The 19,873-nt window shown below is 50.1% G+C and overlaps 2 protein-coding genes and 1 long non-coding RNA gene across 11 annotated transcripts in view; 1 reads left to right on the forward strand and 2 right to left on the reverse strand.

Moving 5' to 3' along the window:
* The window catches only part of Borcs7 (BLOC-1 related complex subunit 7), a 172,979-nt gene that overhangs the window by 30,663 nt on the left and 122,443 nt on the right, over positions 1-19,873 (reverse strand). The window lies entirely within an intron of this gene.
* The window catches only part of Wbp1l (WW domain binding protein 1 like), a 57,429-nt gene continuing 46,751 nt past the window's right edge, over positions 9,196-19,873 (reverse strand). For all 9 annotated transcript variants that reach the window (XM_050146466.1, XM_050146493.1, XM_050146445.1 and 6 more), the window contains 2 exons: positions 14,650-14,811; positions 9,196-12,529 (listed from right to left, as the gene is read on the reverse strand). In XM_050146466.1, coding sequence (XP_050002423.1) covers positions 11,796-12,529; positions 14,650-14,811 — 896 coding nt within the window. In that variant the 3' untranslated portion in view covers positions 9,196-11,795. The remainder of the gene's footprint in view (positions 12,530-14,649; positions 14,812-19,873) is intronic.
* Positions 14,770-19,287, forward strand: LOC126504339 (uncharacterized). Its single transcript, XR_007592559.1, has 2 exons — positions 14,770-14,884; positions 14,991-19,287. It is a non-coding gene; the product is annotated as an uncharacterized lncRNA (long non-coding RNA).

Raw genomic sequence — 19,873 nt, forward strand, 5'->3', positions numbered from 1 at the left:
AACAAGCAAACAAAAAAATCTACTTGGGGTCAGTAGATTTTTTTGACCAAGTTTGATCCAACACCAGTTACTTATTGTGTTGAACCAAACTATCTCCTCATCTTGTGGGGATCATCACTCTGCAGGTCTTGGTGGTCCCAGAGACACCACACACACACACACACACACACACACACAGGTTTGGTGAAGACTGACAGGTAAGTGAGAGCTTCAGACTCACAAATGCTTTGGCATCAATGACACTGGACATGATACAGTGGAGTCCTGGGGATGCGGGGGAGGATGCGGGGAAAAGTGACAGCTCTGAAGGAGAAGCAGAGGACACGGTCTCAAGGACACCATGACCAGAGCACAGTAGATGGGGTGGGGGTGGGGCAGTCTCTGGTGGGCTAGCGTAGGAGGCAGGCCAGCTCCTCTGGGACCATTGTAAGGAGCAGGGAGTTTAGTTTCTATCCCAAACACACAAAAAGTCACTAGCAGATTAGAAATGCATGAGTAAAGCAATGAGAAAGGGTCTCATGTAGCTCAGGCTAGCCTCCACCTTGCTATGTGGCGGAGGCTGGCCTTGATTTACCTCCATTCACCTCAGAAGTACTGAGAGTCCAGGCTTGCCCACATCATCACTCCCAGCTCTACTGTCATTCTGGGGGCTCCCCCTGGTGGCTTCAGGGACGTTTAGGAAGGAGGCTGCTGTGCCAGCATGGGAGGAATGGGATGTATGGAGAGGGTCTGGGGCACGGCTACAGCCAGGAGGGTGGTGAGGGCAAGCAGAACTGAGTCTTCGTCTGAAAGCAGACTTGCTTATCTTGTTTACTCTGACCTATACTTTTTACTGCATGGGCCTCATAAATTTGGCTTTGTGACCACGTATAACCCAGACTGGGTCCGTTAGAAGAATGCCATCTTGGTCCACAAGGATGGGTCCTTTTTCCTCTTCCTCTCAGGTAAACACCACCATGAGAAAGATTTCCAAATAGCACACCTAGATTCCTCTCCCCTCCCCACTCAGAATGCCCCAGGAGCTGGAGATGCCTCCTTACTGGAAGATGGAGTTAGTCCTTGAAACTGGCATCGTGTGTACGTGCATGTGTGTACGTGCATGTATGTGTTGTGTGATATTTTCGTTATGTTCTGACCAGTAAAGCTTGCTTGGAGTCAAAGGGCAGAGGCAGCAACTAGCTGACCATAGAGGTTTGGATGACTGGAAGGAGGACAGGAAGTGATAAGGCAGAGCTGAGACAGGGGCTTGACACTTTTGGATGGAGGAAGGGAAAAGGTAGGAAATAACTGTGGCTGCTCTTCTGCTTCTCTGACTCAAAGTAAGCTTTGTCAGAACACAATAAAAAAAATCATAACACGTATATGTGTGCGTACATGTATGTGTGTGGGCGTGCATATGGCAGTCATCTTGTTTGTGACTGGGTATCCTCTGCGCTCACTACTTTATGAGTTACTTGACCTGCGTCGGGTGAGCCTCCTGTCTCTACCACCTGTCTCTTGGTTTGGGTACGTTATGATTTTGGGATACGCTGTGCTATTGTGCGTAGTACAGACACAACAGACAACAGACACTTGTGCTACTGTCTCGGCTTTTATGCAGGTCCTAGAGATTCCAACTCGGGTCATCAAGTCTTGTTCGGTAACAGTAATCCATCTCCCCAGCTGGAATCCAGCATCTTCAGACCCTGGCCAGTGGCCAGCCAACACGTGACGACCCAGCCATTGTGGAAGACAGTAACCTTTGACTTTTAGCCTAGAAGGTGGCCCCATTCCCAGATCCCTGACGCCAGCCAGACCAGCGTCAAATCATCAGCAGTCGGGTCCTTCACCTCTGGAAAAGTCAGGGACATGCCTACGATCCTGCCTGGCTAAGCTGCCAACGGGAAGTTGAAGGAACTTCAAGGAGCTAGGTCACAGAGTGTTCTTTCTTTCTTTCATTCTTTCTTTCTTTCTTTTTTTTTGTTTTTTTTTTTTTTTTTTTTTTTTTTTGAGACAAGGTTTCTCTGTAGCTTTGGAGCCTGTCCTGGAACTAGCTCTTGTAGACCAGGCTGGCCTCGAACTCCCAGAGATCCACCTGCCTCTGCCTCCCGAGTGCTGGGATTAAAGGCGTGCGCCACCACCGCCCGGCTTCAGAGTGTTCTTTCTTGAGAGAGATTTTAGCGCAGCTGTAGCTGACTCTACCCTAACTCTCCCACATCAGTCTTGCTCGTCAAGACCCCAGACCCTGCTCAACAACCTGGGGGAGAGCTTGTGGGATCTGCAGCTGACCCTCACAAGCAGCTTGTAGGGAGAGGCGGTGATGACACCACGTCAAGCTGAAGAGAATTTAAACTGGAGGTCACCCCTTCCCTCTGCAGGTTCTCTCCCAGCTGGCTGCAGAGAGGGCCCGACTTCCTAGGGATGGAAGGAGGAGAGGCTAAGTGTTTCACATCTGCTCAGATCCAAAAGACACTTCACGAGCTAGCGATGAACAGACGGGCAAATGAGCAGGAAGCCTGTGTTCTCCACAGCAGTGGAGGATGAGCCTGACTCAACAAGAGGAAACTGTGTCCTTTGGGAGAATAATGGCACGAGTCCTGACTGGAGCCTGGAATGGGAGACTTTAACCCGCTGATCCGAATCGCCAAATCCCTGACTTCTCTGTGTGTCTCAGAGTAAATGCCTTCTTCCCAGACTTAAACTCCGGTAATCGAATTAGCCTTGGCTTTCAAACTGTTGAAACAACGGTTCCCAAGAAATTTCAATTTCCCCAGGAATTTTAGGCTGGGAAAAGGAAGAAGGAGGCTGGAGCCTGATGCTAGCCAGAGGAGGAACTTGTCTCCTAGAAAGAGTTCTCATGGACTGAAACCAAGACAACGAAGGTGGGTAGGACCACACCTCAGCCAGGACTATCTAGTTACGTGCATCCTAGACCTCAGGACCCCAAAGATAGACTTGGGGTATCACGGGCTCCCTTTGTTCCTCTTCCTAAGGTGACACATGGTGCCGTCTCTTGTCAGCTTTGCACTGTTTCTGACTGTTTAGGTGGCCGGTTGGAGACAGGTGGCCAGCAAGCTGGTTTCTTACTGTTCCAGGACCCAGGATTTGGTCCTAACTGCTAATATGATCTTCCTCCCAGAGTTCAAGGCTGAGCCCTCTCATTTTCTTGCATATTAGTACATAACAAACCAGTTACATGCACCAGAGGACCCTATCCAATGCCCAGAATCTGAACCAGGAGTCTTAGCCCTGAATCCAGTGTTGATCAACAGGAAATATTCAGAAGGAAGCCCATTTACAGTTTTTTGTTTGTTTACTTCGTTGTTTTTGTTTTTCTTTTTTTTTAATATTTATTTATTATTTATTATGTATACAACAGTCTATCTGTGTGTATGCCGAAGGCCAGAAGAGGGCACCAGACCTTATTACAGATGGTTGTGAGCCACCATGTGGTTGCTGGGAATTGAACTCAAGACCTTTGGAAGAGCAGGCAATGCTCTTAACCACTGAGCCATCTCTCCAGCCCTGTTTTGGGTTTTCAAGACAGGATTTCTCTGTGTAACAGCTCTGGCTGTCCTGGAATCCGCTCTGCAGGATTCCAGAGCTGGCCTTGAGCTCACAGAGATCTATCTGCCTGCCTCTGCCTCCTGAGTGCTGGGATTAAAACTCGGCTCCACTTTTAGTTTTTCATTTGTTTGTTTCGAGAGTCTCCTAAAAATCAGGCTGGCCTCAAATCCACTACATATCTGGGGATGTTGGAATCACAGGCATGTGCCACCGTGTTCATCTTTCTTTTTTCCCTTCAGTGCTGAGTGTCAGAGCCAGGGTTTCATGCATGCTAGGTGTGTGTGCTCTACCACTGTGCCACGCCCCCAGCCCCCCCATCGTTACCTCAGTCCTCAGACTGCTTAGTCAGCAAAGTGATGGGAAATCGATGTTTAACCCCAGTTTGGGAGGGACACCCGATTTTTAGTGCTTGCCAACTAATAGGTTTTCTGTGCCCCTCTCTACAATAAGTTTCTCCACTGATGCAGTAAGCCAGATCAAGTCAAACTGAAAAGGTTTAACGATAGGTATATTGAGCAAAGCAACTCCCAGGCCCAACTCACTGATCCCAGAGATCAAGGCCAGAGAGTCACAAACCCCAGCCAGGACAACAAAGTTTTATAAATTGTAGGTGAGGGGTGATGATGTGTCTCCCACAAGCTGGGTTTGTGCCCAAGTATGGTCAAAAGCTGAGTGCTTAGGCTGGGACTTGGGCGGCTAGGAACTTCAGGGGAGGAAGCCGGTTTAGTAGCCAAGAATGCAGAACTAGGTTTTCTAAGTTTTCAGTAACTTTCCTTTGTTCTGAGATGGGGGAAGGGGATTGGAGTGACAGAGAGAGGACGAGGGCTCCCAGGACCATGCAGAGGTGAACCGGATTGCATCACCTGGAGGCATGGAGGAAGGCGTCCTTGAGAAACACATCACCGGGTGGTTCCCTCATGTGTGAACATCAGTGTACCTGTACAGCCTTGTAGGTAGGCAGCCTACGCCACAGCAGGACCACACACTGTCTGGCACGCAGCTCCACTATAACCTTATTGCTGGGCATGTAGTCTGTCACAGAAACTTTATTGTGGGCATTTGGCAGCAAAGAACGAACGCCCTCTGTATATTTGGGGCATAGATTACACTGACATGGAATCGGCTCACTTTGCATACTCATTACCTGTTTCCAATATATTCATACATGGGCTTAGACTTTTATTGCCTGTTTAATAAGCAGTTCTTAAAATCTTTGAACATTTAATAATAATTAACTCTTGTAAGCTAAAATAGCTACATCCCACTACCCTCTCCCACAGTTCCTATCCTTGAGAAAAACACTTCCCACAGGGCCCTCTGTTGGGGGGAGGGGTAGGTGTTCCCCAGAGAGTGTGTGTGCAGTGTGCAAGTTAGTGTTTCCTGAGGCCTCGGGTGGCCATGAAACCCAAAGTGACGGCTACTCTCTGCAGTCACACAACTGTGGATGGCAGGGGACCAGAGTGGGGGACACCGGGAAAGGGAGAGAGAATACTCAGACAATGGTCCCTGGCCCCTCAGTCCTAGTCCTACATCCTTCCCTTCTAAGGACTTCCTGAACTGCCATGTTGTTGTATGGAAGGGGGGCTCACTCCACAACAGCTGCCCACTCTGAGGCTTGGGTGAGGATAAGAGCTGTGTGGGCAGGAAAGTCCCTTCTACGTGACACGGCCAGTCTATAGAGACAAACTCAGTGCTGCTCTTTAGAGACCATAGACAACTTACTTGGCTTTCTTGCACCCCAGGTTTCCCATCTATATGGGGGTGTGTGGATGTGGGCTGCGGTGTTGTGTAGTCTCCTCAGCATTGCTCTGAGGTGAATATGGACTTATGTAGCATGTTTGGTTCCTCAATAAACATTGGCCATATCAAGATTTCATTAAAAAATTGTCTTTGCCTGAGGGTTTTACACAAACGTCTCAGAAGTAGGCTGGGTTGGGAGGTTTGTCAACGAGACTTCCAGAACCCACCTGCTTTTAAGAGCCAGGCAGTGACGATAGCCAAGAAATGGGTTGGGAATAAGAGGCCAGACAGATGCCTCTGGCTCCCGCATGGGTGTTTTGTAACTTTTCCTAGTGGCAGTATCAGGGTTACGGTGAGTAGATTATTTCCAACCAACCAAACCCCCCCCCAAATACTGACAATTTTATTACCTTCCCTGGAGGAAGCGGAAGCACTGTGCACGCACACAAGCAGTTTTAACTCCCGAGATTCTGACCATTTCCAAGGGTCAAGCCATCCTTGTGTGAGTTAACTGTTATGGGAGCTATTGTATTGTTTTCTGAGACAGGGCCTCACTAGGGAGCTTCAGCCGGCCTCCATCTCATTGAAGCCACTTGCCACTGCTTTCCCAGTGCTTGGACCACAGGCGTGCACCACCACACCCAGCCAGCCAAAGAGGAAGTTAACTTCGACCTAGACCTCCAGAAGCCCTGCTTCTCCCTGGGGGTAAGTTGGAAGGTGGCTGAGGAAATGTTTCCTGCCTCGCCTTTCAGGGAGTTTAACACTCAACAGGCCCTTCCTTGATTTCCTCATTTGCAAAGTCACCAGTCTCCTCACATGGCTTCTGGGCACACTGCAACTCTTCACTGTCTGGCCTTTGGGATCAACAGTTCTGGCTTCAAATCCTGGCTCTGCTATTCATCAGCAGTGAGATCCTGGATCTCTGAATGTCTTCCCCTCCTTACCACTGACAGAGCAGGGATAATTACAACTTGAGGAGCTGTATCAGGGTTAAGAAACTGTGAAGATGCTTGAGCAAGGCTCACCTCAGGCCCACAGCCGATGATTGAACAAGGCTCAGGTCCACAGCCAATGGTTGAACAAGGCTCGGCGCAGGTCCACAGCCACTGAGTAATAACAGGACACAGGCAGGTATGACCTGGACATTTTATTACCTGTTTACCTTGGGCTTCATCTCTGGCCACTTCCCAGTTCTCGGGCATCTCTGGTTTCCTGAAGCCATAGCAGGTGCCCACTAAAGACTCTCCAGTCCTACATACGTCTATACATGTACGTGCATGGACCTTGAGCCAGTCTCATTTAGAGCAGAGGATGGCCTTAAGACCACTGTATAGCCAAGGGTGACCTTGAATTTGTCAGGTCTCAAACTAGGGACAAATGGCCCAGGTGCCCATTTACTTCTTCCTATATAATCCCGCCATTTTGGCTACACCAGTCCTTTTACCCTCTTAGCTTCTTGGTGCCCTTGTTTCCGGGCTCTTCGCTCTCCTCACATGGCCGGACTCGGTCTGGCCCTGTTCACTCTGGACTCTCCCAGATGTCCCTGCCTCCGACCATGCTCTCCTTTGTCCACAATAAACCTTTTCCTCCATCATACCTAGGAGCAGCCGTGTCCTCCTGTTTTATGATGTTCTTCCCCTTCACCTCTGAACGTTCACCTCCCAAATGCTGGGATTACAGATTGCTCCACCACATTTGGTTAAGGCTCACTTGCGCCCAGGCTGGAACCTGAAACCCAAACACCTCCCAACCATAGCCCTTCTTCAGGTTCAGCAAGAAACTGCTAGCACTCAGCCAAGCCTCCTTCTCTCTCTCTCTCTCTCTCTCTCTCTCTCTCTCTCTCTCTCCCTCCCTCCCTCCCTCCCTCCCTCTCTCTCTCTCTCTCTCTCTCTCTGAGTCAAATGTATTTTTCTCAATACTTAAAACCAGGAAACTGGTTGGTGCACACCTTCTACAAAGTACCAGGATAAGCTCCAAAGCTACACAGAGAAACTCTGTCTCAAAAAAAAAAAAAAAAAAAAATAAAATAAAAATAAAAAAAAGCAGGAAAATGAAAACAAACAAAACATCAGAAAACTGAGGTTGCCTTGTCTTGGGCTTCTGAGCAAATACAGTCTCTAGCTGAACCCTGAACTTGGTCACTCGAGGGAAGAAACAATCTTCATACCACACTAGGAAAATGAACTCCCTTGACCCAGTGTTCCAGGAGCCTAGAAATCAAGTGTAGATGAACAACCCCTGGCCCTGGCCCAGAAGAGTCAGACCATTTTCTCTTGGGGCCACTCAGCCATTATCTCTAAGCAGGCGGGAATGGAGAACACCTCTGGTTCCTCCTTGTGGGTTTTTGGTTGTTTTGCTTTAGAAAACAGGGTCTTGCTAGCTTAAGGTGGCCTGGAACTCACTGTGCGTCCCCAGCTGCTTCTCCCCGTGTTGTGCAGCAAGCATGCACCACCACGCTCAGCTTCCCAGGCTTCAGAGGAACTGGCCTCCCACGCTAATATGGGTACTGCCTGGAGCCTGGCAGCTTAGAAGCAGAGGGACAGCAACTGTCTCCACTGAGCTATTGAGAAGCCAGGACATGGTCCTTTGGCCCAGGGCCAATGTCAGGGGCAAAGACCATGTCTGGCTAATTCAAACTCTCAAATATATTGGGGCTGACTGCCATGCAGCCGCTACCCAGGGGACTCAACCCACGGTGAGCAGACCTAGAGAGCAGGAGCCCCTTTTGGGAGGTGGGCAAGACTAAGCATCACCATGCTTCAGCACTCGCAAGTTGCCTAAAGAGAAATCGTGTTGGAGCCGGGCGGTGGTGGCGCACGCCTTTAATCCCAGCACTCGAGAGGCAGAGGCAGAGGCAGAGGCAGAGGCAGGCGGATCTCTGTGAGTTCGAGGCCAGCCTGGTCAAGAGAAATTCTGTTGGGTGAAGGTATCCTTCCCCAGCAGAGGCAGCAACTAGTCTTGGTCCAGGGACGAATGCCTGACTCTGGGCTCTAAAGGATGTGTTACAACAGAGGGTGAGATGAACAAAGGAACCACTGGCCTACAGTGGCAGGTCCACACCTACAAATGCACCAAGAACCTCCAGCCAGCATTTAGGGCCTCAGGAGACCGCCCACGAGTCCCGGAGCCTGTGAACCTATACCTAATAGCTCACTTGCATGCCAACTGTTCTACACAGGTGTATTTTGCCACCTTAACCTCTAAGCACTGGAGAACGGGGTACGTGGCTCTTGCTTCTGTCACATTTCCTGAGATTCCATCCAGCATTTGCTGGGTACAAAACAGGCAACTCAGCACATGTATCATATTCTAAGGCCAAGTGCAGTGGCTCATGCCTGTAATTCCAGCCCTAGGAGGCTGAAATGGGGAGGAGCCAAGGCTGTGTATGAAGTTCCTGGAAAATCTGGGCTAGACTGAGATCCTATCCCAAACAAAAACAAAACCTAAAATCAGAGCTGGAGAGACAGCTCAGTGGTTTAGAGGACCTAGGTTTGATTCCCAGTACCCTAACCCTAACCATCTGTAACTCTAGTTCCGGAGGATGGTGCCCTCTTGTGGCCTGCATGAATCCTGCACGCATCTGGTGCAGTCATACATAGCAAAACACCCACATGCATAAAATAATCTAAAAAAATAAAAAGCTCCAAACCAATCCAGTTTTGGGGAGTCTGCCAACGCTTGTCTCTGCCTTTGGGATTGGATGTTAATATATTTATGGAACGTCACAGAGTATTTCTGATATTAGCAACAGAAATTCCTCAGGACCAAGAACGGACTCAGCAGCAACCCCTGCCTACTGCTGGCCCAGGACCCTGCCCTTGACTGCTATGGTTGGTCTTGGCAGGATAGTGACCTGGAGTCTGAGGAGGAAGAGACAGAAATGAAGTGTGGCAAGGCAAACAGCGGCAGGACGTTTGGGACTGATTTTATTAGGGCTTCTCACAGTGGTTAGAGCCACTCTGTCTTCAGAACGATCACAGCACAGGATATGTGTCACCCAGACTGCCCAGGGACCCAGAGCAGTGGACTCTTATTGCTTAAGATACACATATTCACAATAACTGACGGACGCCCATGTGCCTCGCACAGGAATGTGTTAGCGGCTGCAAAGCTGACCGTAGCACCAAACCCTCTGCCTACCCTCTCCTCCCACAGACCTGGAAACCCCACTCAGCCAAATCTCCCTGGCCCCTAACTCCTATTTCCTGTGCTCGCTCTGAGCGCCAGTGTGGCCTGAGGCAGCAGGGGCCCAGACTGTGGTGCTGCCATCTTGGTGGGCGCTGTAGTGAAGCCAGTCCGCAGTCAGGTCAGCTCCCCATCCTGCCAGGGAAAAGAAACTGGAGAGGGCTCCACCTCATCGCTAGTTAACTGAAGAGGGATTCGTTTTGGGGAGAGTAAGTTCTGAGTTGTCTGGGACTTTAACAAGTGTGTGAGGGCTGCAGCTCGGGGCCCTGTGGCCACACACCAACCCCTCGAGACCTCGGCAGAGGAGGTGCAAGCTTGTGGCATCGAGGTGTCTGCCAGGGACTCCTGGTGATCCTGGGCAGGCCGACGTCTGAGCCACAACCGGTCCAAGCTTGTCACTCAAGACTCAAGCTGTCTGACCGCAGCGGAGGGAGGGAGACCCGTTCAGAATACATTTCCACACACAGGGAACAGAATGTAGGCCTCTGAGTGTCCGTGGAGCACTGGGCCAATCGCAGTGGTGGGCTGAGGAAGAAGCCTCGCCCTGGAGAGCAGTGTCGCTGGCAATCAGAGGCGCTGCCGGCGACACCGGAGTACAGTCAGACGTTTGTTCGGTAAACAGTAAACGCGTAAAATAAATTACCTTGAGAGGGCCAGATGTGCTCCAGACATGTGGCTAACGTGAGCAGAATGGTCATTCAAAGTATCTTCACAGGAACACAGGGCTCGGGGCCACATACAACTCACACAATCATGCACACATACACACACGCGCACACACACGCCATCCAACATCACTGTGTAGACTTCACTTTTGTTCGACAAGGATTTTGGTTTGTGGCATCCAAATGCGGACACACATCACCTCACAGCCTCAACCTGTGTGTGTGTGTTTACACGTGGACCTCGGACCTGTGTGTGTGTTTACATATGGACCTTTCTCTTCCTTTCTCCTTCCATTACTAAGGACGGTGCAGAGTCTACATATCATCGTTCAAGAGCGGGGAAGGGACCACCCTCCTTGCATGGACAGGGCTGGGCGGGGAATGTTCGTTTCAGCTGCTTCTAGGCTCCTTTTTCCTACCAAAGCCAGGTGATGGCAGCCAGGCCCCAAGGTCCTGCTGGAGGTGACTGTCACCCCCTGCCTGAGAGACTCTTTACACAGGCTGTGCAGGTAAGGCACCCCTCTCCAGTAGGTTCGGGGCGGGGGCAGCCATGAGAAGCACAGATAACAACAGTGTTCCTTCTAAGTGGTCAGTTTAAAACAAACAAACACAAACAACAGACTCGGATAACTCAAGAGAAAATACCATGTGAGGGCCAGGCTACGAGGCTGCCTTGCCCAGGACACACAACCTCCTCGGTCCATCTGCTTACAGAGGACAGGGAGAGACTGCAGATTGCATTCAGGATGGACGGGGACCACTGGGCACCTTTGGGCATAGACAATGGGCAGAAGTGGAGGATGCCATATCTCTACCAGACATCAGACTTAGATCTCCACTCACGGAAGGGTCAGGACTACCGCATTCTCTCCTGCTGGCCCAACATTATAGCCAGACTCTTGGAAACTCAACCTGCAGAGAGCTGCAGAATTCCCTCGTACAGAAGAGGATTCTTGCCTGTCCGCCCATGCGGCTGTTTCCAGCTAGCCTTGGTTATTTGTTTCAAAGGAAAACGCAGAGAACACAGGGTAAGCGTCTATACCTGAACCAGGCTGAAGCCAGCCGAAGCCTGCTGGGAAGGGCCCCCTCTACAATGCAGGGGTGCACTCTCTACCTGGGGCTTGCCAGATACAAGCCCCCCACCAACCCGCCCACTGGCTCTCACCCTCCCACAGGGTTAGACCAATGCCAGCTCTGCAGACACTGGCAGCCACAGGTGACAGCCACGGGCCCAAGTTTCCCTCACTCGGGGCCAAGATAAACTGTCTCTCCCAGACTGAGACATAGCGAAGGTCTCTTCCAAACCACTATGTCACCGAGAACCATCTTGGAGCCCAGCCCCAGTCCGGGGTGGGGGGGCTTTCCAGACACACGTTTCTCAGCCGAGCAGGTAGGTGAGATACAGCTCTGAAAAGGGAGGTGCGGAATGAGTCCCAGAACCGGATTCTCGGTCTTCTACAACACTGTGCTTTTGTGGGGGGAGAGGAGACATCCACACCCCAAACTTGTACCTGGAGACGTGGGAAAAGTGGGACGGGAGGGGAGAAAAAAATGAAAGGACAAAGTGGCCGTACCACTTCTCAAAGTCACTTAATGCTTCTCTTGTGGGTGTCCCCTCCTGGTTGTCTGTCAAGCTCTCCGGTGCAGGCAGGGCCTGCTCTAGCTGGGGGAGCCGCCGCGCTGCGAGTTTGGCGAGTCCTGTTCATTGATGGTGTTGAGCAGTAGGCATGCCGGCGGCCGTGGCAGGTGGGGGTGCCCAGGCTCTCGAGCCTGCTCCTCAGAGGCCAGGCAGAGCCCTTCTTCTTCGTCAACGGGAGGTCGTACGTGACAACTGTCACAGAAGTCCAGGGGCCCATCCAGGCCATCATCGATCAGAGTATTGAACTCTTTGAGACCATCGTCATGGTGGCCCCGGTTGCACACACACACCTCAATGCCTGAGTCACCCGTGAAGCGGCGATGTCGGCCAGGGGTCTTGTCTTTGTTGTCGGGGGGTACACTACCATGCTCCAAACTTGAATCTTTCAGTAGCTCCTCCTTACACTCCGAATCCCTGTCCAGGAAGGCCCCTGGGTCCAGCTCCCCGTGGCCGGCCACTGAACCACTGGACTCCATTCCAGGGTCTTTGGTGGCTTCCCGGTCAGCGGGCACTTCAGAGGGCTGAGGGTCAGCGACACTCGGGGGTCTTGTGCTGCTTCTACTGGGTCCAGACAGAGGACTGCTCTGTGCCCCCTGGGAGCCCTGGGGTGGGTCAGCGCCTGGGGGGCTGCCGCCTGCAGGGCCACCCTGAGGGGGCAGCAGCTGCTGCTGGAAGGCACTGTATGGTGGGGGAGGAGTCGGAGGTCTGTTCACCACTTCCTCATAAGGAGGTAGTAAATAGTTTGGCAAAAACCCTAGAACAAGGAGGTACAGAGGAGAGATTAGCAGTGGCCAGCATCCTAACAAAGTGCACACTGAACCTGCTATTGTCCCCTCCCACCTCGGAAGCAGAGCCATCAGTGGCGGCCATGGGTAAGCGGAGGGGACTAGCAACTGCCTACAACAGTGTTTCTCGACCTTCCCAATGCTGCGACCCTTTAGCGGGTCCTCGCGTTGTGGGGACCCAAGCACAAATTCTATTTGCTGCTATTTCACAACTGTAAACTTGCTACCGTTATAAACCGTAATGTGAATATCTGATACACAGGCTATCTGATGTGATCCCTGTGAAAGGGGTTGCAACCCACAGGGTAAGGACCACCGGCCTACAGGAAGAACAGTGTGGGTGTGACCCGACGGTCCTTCTTGTCATCTGAGAACCCCTGATGCTGCCTTCCTGGGGTTAAGGGACAAGGGGAGGCAGGTGTGGTGAACTGGCTTCTTCCTAGAACGAACCTGCTTCCCAGGACACACAAGCCCCACACTTCTTCCTTTGAAAAAGCTTCCATTTTTTTGTTTTGTGTTGGGGAAGGGGAATAGCGGGCAAGAGAAAGGAAGGAGAGCGTTGAACCTATACACTTAGGTGCAGTACCTAAGGCTGCCAGAAGAGGGAGCTTGTTGGCCTGATCCTGAGTTACTCTGCTCTATGGTGGGGAGAACTGAACTTGGGTCCATAGGTAGGCTCTGTACACGGTGCTGGCCCCACATTTCTTGCTCAGTCTGTGTCCTCCGTCTGTTCTTAGGCCTCAGTCAAGGGCCCTAACGTAAGCATTATGGACCACACGCTCTTTTTCTCCTCCCCCCCCCCCACAGGTATCTCAAGTGCGGGGCTTTTTCCTGAAGGTCAGGAATCCAGACTGCCTCTGTCACTACAGGGCGGTTGAAGATGCTCTGGAAGGACAGACAGGCAGCACCTTGACTCGGCTCGGGAGCGGTGAGTGAGGGGCCCCTGTCACCAAGGCACATCACATACATGCCAGGTGAGTTCCTCCTGAGCACGCCGAATGTCATGAGGCTCAGACCATCTATCTCAAAACTGCAACGGCAGCTGCGAGCATCTTCTGAGCACTTACTGTACACACCCAAGGCGCCAGGCTAAGCAGCTACCCTCCAGCTATGGAGCCCGAACATTTACGACACTATTATTCTGTATAATGTGCCCGATGGCTTTAGACAAGATGCCTGGTTGGGGCCTCCGTGGATCACATGAGAGCACAGTATGGGGAATTCCAGAATCAGGATTTTAGTTACGTCACCAAGTTTCTGTCTGTCTCTTCCATTGAGACTTTATAAGGAACCCACATGGCAGCAAGTCAAACAGGAGGGTTCAGGCGGATGAGTGCCAGATCTCAAGCCACTAAAATTATACAGACTTCCATTGACTATGTGCCTTTTAAAAAAATCCAGAGGGTTGGAGAGATGGCTCAGATGTTAAGAGCACTGCCTGCTCTTCTAGAGGTCCTGAGTTCAATTCCCAGCTCCCACATGGTGGCTCACAACCATCTATAATGAGATCTGGTGCCCTACATGCCAGAACCCTGCATACATAATAATTTTTTTTTTTTTTTTAGTTTTTCGAGACAGGGTTTCTCTGTAGCTTTGAAGCCTGTCCTGGAACTCACTCTGTAGACCAGGCTGGCCTCAAACTCACAGAGATCCTCCTGCCTCTGCCTCCTGAGTGCAGATTAAAGGCGTGCGCCACCACTGCCTGGCAATAAACAAATCTTTAAAAAAAAATCTATTTCAAGGCCATTCTTGGGTTCCATATAATGAATTTGAGGCCAGTGTGGGCTACATGAGACCCTGTATTAGTTTATGTGTGTGTGTATATGTGTGTGTGTGTATAATATACATGTATATGTGGTCTGTTAAAGGGTCAGAGATCTAGCTGCTGTGAGCCTGGGAATGGCTCTGAGGACTTTGGGGACCACGACCATAGCCTGATCCACTGTGTGATTCTCTACTTGAGAGCCCCTGAGTGTGGCAACAGAGGGCAACCTTGGCCAGGCGTCTTAACCACGATGGACCATTCGGGGGCAGGCTCTGTGCGACTAAGCCCCCGAGGACGGGGTATGGTGATCTGGGCTGAACGTACTGAAGTAAAATGGCAGCGCTGAGTAATTGTGGGCTTCCCGGTAGGCGATCAGGTTGATTTCATGTTGCCGCTGCTGGGCCTGAAGGCGGTGCTTGGCTCGGCGGTGGTGGCAGACGCAGCAGCAGCTCAGAATGATGACGACGGTCCACACTAGCCAGAACCCTGGGAGTTGGGGAGGCAAGACAGAGAGGCACACACAGTGAGGACCGGCAAGATGGGGCGGCTCGCAATCGAGGTCTAGACGGTACCCTCACAGCTGGGCACAATCGAGGTCTAGACGGTACCCTCACGGCTGGGCACACACAGTGAGGACCGGCGAGATGGGGCGGCTCGCAATCGAGGTCTAGATGGTATCCTCACGACTGGGCACGATCAAGGTCTAGATAGTACCCTCACAGCTGGGCACAGACAGCAGGCCTCACCCTGTCATTTTATGTCAAACCATACATTCAAAAAACAATAAAAAAAAAAAGATTTATTTATTGAGTATGTATAGTGTTCTGTCTGCATGTGTCCCTCCAGGCCAGAAGAGGGCACCAGATCTCATTAGAGATGGTTGTGAGCCAACATGTGGTTGCTGGGAATTGAACTCAAGACCTCTGGAAGAAGAGGTTAGTGCCATCTCTCTAGCCTCCTTAAATATCTTTTTGCTACAGGCAAATATGCTCAGGACAAAAGGAAGGGAATGGGAAGGAAAGGAGGGTCAAGCCCATCAATCACTTCAGCACACTGCCAGGGTCTGTGCTTTAGATGAGGTGGACACTAATACGAGACCCTAGACAAAATACTTGAGCCTTTCTGCTGCTGGCTCCCTCCTCTGTCCCAACCCAGAAGACCTGCAATTGCGGGGGATTCCAGAGCAGCCCAGCACATAAGAATTCTACAGTCAGGCAGTAGATTCCCACGCTTTTAATCCCAGCACTCGGGAGGCAGAGGCAGGTGGATCTCTGTGAGTTCAAGGCCAGCCTGGTCTACAAAGAGAGTTCCAGGACAGTCAGAGCTGTTTCAGAGAAACCCTGAAATCTTAGGGTTCACCTGATGAGAGACAAGCTGAGGCTTTTCCCATGTGGCTCTGTAAACCATGATCACTAAACAGAAATGGAAAAGTTTTAATTGCCTCAGGCCCTCTCTTCCCCGGAGAGTGTAAATGGCTTCCTGTGTTATCTATAATTGGGTATAATTCCATCTCCTGCTGCCTCAACAACCCACTACTCCCCCTCCCGCCACCACCCCTTAAACCTGCCAGGGCAGAGGACACTGGCCACCTCCCTTTCTTCCTCCACTCCAGGCCGTGTGGAGTAGACGACCACAGCCCTCTCATTTCCCACTGCCTCAGGAGACCCCAGGATGAGAACACCTCCTCAATTCTGAACAGAAGGCTTTTCAACACTTTTTAAAAAATTAATGGTACACTTTTGCTTAAATATATACAGACATATATGGGAGAAAGATTGGAAGGAAAAACACAAGAATAACGACCTCTTAAAAATGTATATAGCTGGGTGGTGGAGCACGCCTTTAATCCCAGCACTCGGGAGGCAGAGGCAGGCGGATCTCTGTGAGTTCGAGACCAGCCTGGTCTACAGAGCAAGTTCCAGGACGGCCAGGACTGTTATATAGAGAAACCTTGTCTTAGAAAATAAAATTAAATAAATGAATAAATAAATAGATATACAATAAATAGATAAAAATGTATATGTGTGAGTGCTTGCTTTCCTGGTGCCCTTGGTGGTCAGGAGGGAGTTGGCTCTCGTGGAAATGGAGTTATAGACGTTGTGAGAATCCAGGCAGATGGTGGGACCGGAACCCAGGTCCTCCACAAGAGCAGCAAGTGCCCTTATCCACTAAGCCCTCTATCTCTCCAGCCCCAAACAGCGAGAGAGCATTATGAGAAATTTAAGCTTTTTTTCTTTCTCTTTTCTTTGTCTGCTTGTTTTTGAGGGTTTCTCTGAGTAGCCCTGGTTGTCTTGGAATTCACCCTGTAGACCAGGCTGGCCTCAAACTCAGAGAGAGATCCTCCTGCCTCTGCCTCCTGAGTGCTGGGGTTAAAGGCCTGGGCCACCACCTTCCAGCTGGCTTTGTTTTTTTCAAATGATACATTTATTTCTAAAAGGTACTGTGTAGGGTGGATTTGACAAAAAACACGTATGTGCATGCATGAGATTGTGAAACATCTTTTAAATTACCCTATGTGTGTATAATGTATCAGTGTAGATGCTGTGTATATGTGTGTAAAGGTCAGAGGATAATTTATGTACGTGCAAGGTCTGGGAGTAACTTCCAGTGCAGAAATCAGGGGGTACTTTATGAGCGTTTATTAACACCATAAAGTAACCTCCCCTTTAGAGACAGGGTCTCACATGGCATAGGCTGGCCTTAAACTTACTATGCAGCTGAGGCTGGCCTTGAAGTCCTGATCTTCCCATCCCTACCTCCCAAGGGCTAGAATACAGGTGTGTGCCACCACTCCTGGCTGATCCCAGTGCTTTCTATATGACTTTTTTGTTCTCATTATTCTAATTTTAGTAAGGTCTATGAAGCCATAGAATGGCAATAAATGTAATTAACTTAAAATATGAAGTGTGCTAACAGCCTAATATGGCAAGTTGCCGTTATCTTTTTAAGTTGTCATAGAGTTTAATTGTATTTAATAAGCCATATTTGGGGGCTTTTTTTTTTTGGTTTTTCGAGACAGGGTTTCTCTATGGTTTTGGAGCCTGTCCTGGCACTAGCTCTGTAGACCAGGCTGGTCTCGAACTCACAGAGATCCGCCTGTCTCTGCCTCCTGAGTGCTGGGATTAAAGGCGTGCGCCACCACCGCCCGGCTATTTGGGGGCTTTTTAAAAGATTATTTATTTATTACATATATTATGCCTGCATGCATACCTGCACCCAGAAGAGGGCACCAGGTCTCATTACAGATGGTTGTGAGCCACCACGTGATTGCTGGGAATTGAACTCAGGAACTCTGGAAGAAGAGTCAGTGCTCTTAACTGCTGAGCCATCTCTCCAGCCCCCGGGGAAGGGGGCTTATTTGTTTAAGACAGGGCCTCACTATATAGGCCAAGCTGGCATCAATACCTTCCTTCCTCCGAGGGCTGAAATCACGTGTCCAGAGCGTACTCTGTACACAGCATATCTGACACCATTCAGAGAAGACACACAATACAGTGTATTGTTTTTCTTTTCAGAAAAGTACAAACATGCGCGCGTGTGTGTATGTGTGTAGCTTGTGGAGAGTGTGTATGTGTGTGTGTGTGTGTAGCTTGTGGAGAACAACTATGGGGTGTCAGTCCTAGGCTGTCGGCCTTGGAGGCCAGCGCATCTTTACCCCTTGAGCCATCTCTCTGGCCCAGAAGAGGGCACTGCGCCCACTGGAGCTGGGGTTACAGCGAGAGCAGCAAGTGCTCGACACAATTGACCGAACTATCTCTCTAGGCCAGTGGTTCTCGACCTTCCTAATGCTGCAACCCTTCAGTACAGTTCCTCATGTTGTGGGGACCACCAATTATTTTTGTTGCTGCTTCATAACTGTGCTTTTGCTACTGAGCAGTGTTCTTGGTTCCCGAGACCAGAGGGAAAGTGTTTTCCAATGGTCAAGACCAACAGGCTGAGAACCGCTGCTCTAGGTCACCATTTTCTTTCCCCTGGGATTGAATGCTAAGTGAGCATCCTCCCACCAAGCCCTCTGGTCCCTATTCCTACCCTCACTCCACAGCTCAGCTTTAAAATCAGTAATTAACGTTATTTTTACTTGGATCGTTTTCCCAGTATTTCCCCATCTTCTACATTTTCTATATTATAATATACGTGATCCAAGGCATCATTCTCAACTTCTGTGACTTTTGCTTTAAATTCAGCTGTTAAGTAAAGAAAATCTCAGCCGGGCATAGTGACACATGCCTGTAACCTGCACTCCAGCGTGAAGGTCTATCTCAGTTCAGAGTTAACGTGGGCCATCTCAGCAAACAAGAGAAATCCCATACCCCACCTTTCATGTTCACCGAAGATTCCTGATTCTCTGCCTTTGGGTGCACAGGTAAGGCTGAACTTCCCAGCCTCTATGTGTGTGTGGGAATATGGGACTAATTCCACCCACAGCAGAAATCATGAGTGGCGTGCCACTGAGAGACTAGAATGTTTCTTGTGTGACACCTCCCGTCGGCTTTCCAACAGCACCCCAGACAGTCGTGTCTGGCTCTAGGCTGTGAGACACACTCCAGCGGGAACAAAGCCCCATTTCCCCTTCAGTGGACACACAGTAAGAATGAGAAAGCCTGTCAGTTTTGGGCACTAGGATTTTGGACCTGTGTTCCAGGAAACCTAGCCTACCCTGACCGCCACAGTGTGCCTACAGTGTTTCCTACTCAAGATTGAAGTATTTATCAGGAATCATTTAAAAGGTTGTGTTACATTTTTGTTTATTCTGTGCACATGGATAAAGGTCAGAGGTCAAATGGGTAGAACTGGTTCTCTCTTTCCACCATGACAGTCTGGGATCGGCAGTCTACCTCTTGAGGATTCTTAAACGGAGTCTTGATATAAAACAATGCAGAGGCCCTCTTAACTGAAGTAGCATAGGAAAAGCTTTCTTTTTTCTCAAAAAAAAAACAAAAACAAAAACAAAAAAAAACAAAACCACAAAATGGAAAGATTAGGAAGCCCAACAGGCAAGTAGGGGAGAAGGAAATAAGGAAATGAAAGTAAGTGACCATCAGTGAAACTCCATACGCATACTTTCTCTCTCTCTCTCTCTCTCTCTCTCTCTCTCTCTCTCTCTCTCTCTCCCCCCCCCCCCCCACTCCCCCTCTCCCTCTCTCTCTTTCTCTTGTTCATGGTCCTGAGGACAGAATTCAGGAGCACATTGGAGCACATGCTCGCCAACAAGCCACACTGGCAGCCTTAGCCCGCACTGCCCACCTGACACACGGCACCTTGGTCTCAGACTGGATAAACCGTATCTGAGTATCTGACATAAGAGCACAGGAGAACTGCGTGGCTGGAAACAAGGGCAAACACAAGGGGCAGAAGAGGTCCTGCGGCACACCAGCTGTCAACCTCGGGACAGGGAACAGCAGACAGAACATCCTGACACGGCCTGCGTAGACTAAACTGTCCTGGGAATCGCGCTGGTCACGGCTGGAAACTGACTTTAAGCAGTGATGGGTTATTCTATTAGTACCAAGAGACTAATTTTAAAATTTAGCTAGGTTTCAGAAATACG

Source organism: Alexandromys fortis, unplaced genomic scaffold, assembly GCF_014885135.2.
Source record: "Alexandromys fortis isolate MF-2015 unplaced genomic scaffold, M_Fortis_MF-2015_v1.1 scaffold_16, whole genome shotgun sequence".
Classification (NCBI taxonomy): Eukaryota; Metazoa; Chordata; class Mammalia; order Rodentia; family Cricetidae; genus Alexandromys; species Alexandromys fortis.